The 3172-nt window shown below is 50.6% G+C and overlaps 1 protein-coding gene across 4 annotated transcripts in view; it reads left to right on the top strand.

Annotated features, from left to right (window-relative positions):
• DISC1 (DISC1 scaffold protein) overlaps positions 1-3172 on the top strand; it is a 311563-nt gene that overhangs the window by 99866 nt on the left and 208525 nt on the right. For all 4 annotated transcript variants that reach the window (XM_027770847.1, XM_027770846.1, XM_027770849.1 and 1 more), the window contains exon 3: positions 1820-1889. In XM_027770847.1, the coding sequence (XP_027626648.1) occupies positions 1820-1889 (70 nt within the window). The remainder of the gene's footprint in view (positions 1-1819; positions 1890-3172) is intronic.

Raw genomic sequence — 3172 nt, 5'->3', positions numbered from 1 at the left:
TCCTGCTGAGGTCAAGCCAGGAAGTGTTCTGCCCGCTTGTTCCAGCGCAGACTGCAAACCAGTGTCCTCTGCTGTCTGTTTAGTGCCACTTCTTTGTCTGTTTTGTGTGTTCTACTGTTTAACACGCCGGGGCACTGGTTAGTGTTCCCAAGTGCTGGCAGACTCTGCTGGGGCCTCAGGAGGAGACACGTTAGATAAGCTCTGTTCATGAGTCACGGTGCCGCAGGCCGTGAGTTCGATGTTACGAGCAACAGTACACGTTATGTGAGCTCCCTCACCCAGAAACACTCCGAAACACGGCTGTGCTTTGACGGGCTGCAGAACACGGGGCCAGAGCCTCTCGGGAACTCCTGCGGGTCTCTCCTCAGAGTCCCACGTCGTGTCCCCAGCTGGGCGTCGGCAGCAATTTTGCAGAACACAGCTACTGTGCATAGTGAAGACCGACAGTGTGTGCTTATTAAAGTGTACTTATTTTATTTCTTGAGAGAGGGAGCAAGAAACAGCCACCCTGGGCAGGATCTCATGGCGTCGTCATCCCCACCCAACCTTGCTGTAGTCAGGATCGTGGGCATGCACGTTCACCTGACGTGTTTCAGGTCAGCCCAGGATGGAGCTCCAGCATTGCGGAGTGCTGCTCCCCACCTGCACCACGCGGCTGGGCCTGTGTGCACCTCATGCTGTTCAGAAATAGCGGCGTGGGAACATTACCAGGGGTGCGTGGGGCCGAGAAAACTGTGGTAAAGAGGTAGGAAGAGGGGCCAGCAGATGGCATAGCAGTGGTGGCACTGCACTCCGGTGATCAAGTCCCGAAACCAGTGGCTTCCAACATGCTGGATGCACGTGCACGTGTGCCCAGACCCAGGAGAATGAAGGAGAGGGGACTGTGGCATGACCACAGATGACTTCTCACTTTTTAAAAAGAATGCTCTTTTATTGGGTATATTTGAGGTTTACACAATGTTATGAGATAGAGATAAATACAGCTACATACAGATTAGCATACATTTTTTCTTTTGTGTAGTAAGAGGAGCTAAAATCTGTTTCACAAAAACTTACCTTTTTTTTTTTGAGAGGTTTTTGCTATAGAGCACATGCATTCACCAGAAAGAGAGAGAGAGAGACAGAGAGACAGAAAGCGAGAAATCACCCCCCAGGGGGGATGGCCACGCCACAATCCCTTCTCTTCCAGTCTCCTCTCGAGATCTTGGCCCCCACATACATATGCCTGGTGTGAGTTTAAGCCACTGGGTCCGGGACTCGAACTGCAGCCGACTACATGGGAGTCCAGTGACATAGCCATTACGCCAACTGCTGGTCCCGGCAATGCCCTTTTCTATAAAGCAAAGTATTTGAACCTAGGACTTCTCCAAGGGTTTTACGAGGTCCTTCCCGGCATTCTCGATCAGCCCTAAGGACAGCCTGCCTAGCTTAAGTTCATATCTTCTGTTTTTCCCTTCCAAATTTGGTGTTTATCTTCATAATATTAATGTGATTTTAGAACAGAGACCATTTGGTCAGGAAATTTGAATTCCTTATTATGCAGATAAAGGCACAGTGTGGTGTTTTGTTTAAAATAACATTCTAACTTTTTCTGTGGATTTTATGCTCAAATTACACTTATTTTTATGTTACCTTTTTGGGGAGAAATGAATGTATCTGGCATTAGAGAAATGTACATTTGTGGTTTTTCTTTTCTTTTGAAGGAGAATGAAGAAGTTCAGTTTTGAGATAGTATCTAAACATTCTTAGTTTTCACAAAATAAGTTTGCTTGATTGTGATTGTAATTTGTTTTTCATTTTCCCCTTCAAACTGGCACAGGTAACATCCTTAAGATTAAAGCTTCAGAAACTTCAAGCAGCAGCAGTTGAGGATGACGATTATGATCAAGGTGAGTTTTAATTTGGAGATGGTTTCTTCCCTTCTCCACACTGCAGCCTCTCGCCCTCCTCCTCCAGCCCCAGGAAGAGTGCTGCCTCCGCCTTCGCCTTCCTCTGACCATCTCCCACGGAGATGGTCTCTCTCACCACATGAGTGGTCTGTGAATTTCAAAGCACGTTATGAACATTAATCTTTTGGGAAATAAGTATAATTTATTGGCTGTTTGGAAATACTTGGAGTACATGTGTGGTGAAAACCAAGTGGTCCCGGCTCTGCCTGCTGATGGCGACACATCTGTCATTGACGCACTCATCGAAGAGTGCCGTCGGGCCCTTGCTCCGAGCTGGGAAGTGTGGCCGGCGACAGGAGCCTAAGGCAGGCCCAGCTTCTGCCCCTGCCATGCCGGCTGGTAGAGCCCTCGCAAGCTGTCCACTCCACACTGTGACCAGAGCTAGCAGAGGGGATGGACTCCAGATGTCAGGCTGTGCCGACGGGTCACACGCATCCCGTCTCCACACGCATGGCCCAAAATCCCCATGAGAGAAAGGAGCAGTCACACACGAGGCCAGAGCCAACAATGAGAACGAGGAGCCAGAACAGGAGGAGGAACGGGGGCGGACGGGGTTGGGTGGGCTCAGGCTGGGCCGAGTCAGAGGGAGGTCCCAGGCTGGTTGGCCTGGGCAGATGCTCAGGGTTTGGCTTCTGACTGCAAAATCTCACACCTGTTTCTGCTGGGATGGCTGGGAGTGGGCCTGAAATGACTCGCAGGTTCCCCCCGACACCTACGGACGTGACAGAGACGCGTGGTGACCCGAGCTTAGCTCGCCCGGGACTGGTCTGGAAATGGAAGGGGGATTTAGGATCCTCGTGGCAGCTGGGGAGCTCAGGCGTGGGTCTGCAGCCTTACCTGTCCATCTCTGGTCTTGCCAGTAAACGCATCACCAGCTGCTGGGACTCAGCATTCAGGAACGAGTGGTTTCCAAAAGGAGGTTGAAAATCCGGCTCTAAGAAGTACCCTGAGTGGCTGCCCTTATGTCCTCTCTGTCCAAGGGGTAACAAAGAGTTCATGGATAAATGAGATTAAAGTAGGAGTTCGTTTTGGTCCCCAAAAACCCAAACTGGAATCCATGAATAGTTTCTTCATAACGCACGTTCTCCACGAAGACCCCGCGCATATGCTGAGGCTGGGTTTAGAAGGAGATGGGAATGAGAGGATGGGAGCGGGGCTTGGGGCGGAGGTGGGCCCTTTAGACATTCCTGGTCCTCTTTTCAGACGCGCTACGACCCAAGGCG

The sequence above is a fragment of the Tupaia chinensis genome, unplaced genomic scaffold (genome assembly GCF_000334495.1).
Source record: "Tupaia chinensis unplaced genomic scaffold, TupChi_1.0 Scaffold000161_1, whole genome shotgun sequence".
NCBI lineage: Eukaryota > Metazoa > Chordata > Mammalia > Scandentia > Tupaiidae > Tupaia > Tupaia belangeri.
The sequence above is the reverse complement of the archived record's forward strand: the minus strand, read 5'-3'. Positions and strand labels throughout refer to the sequence as shown.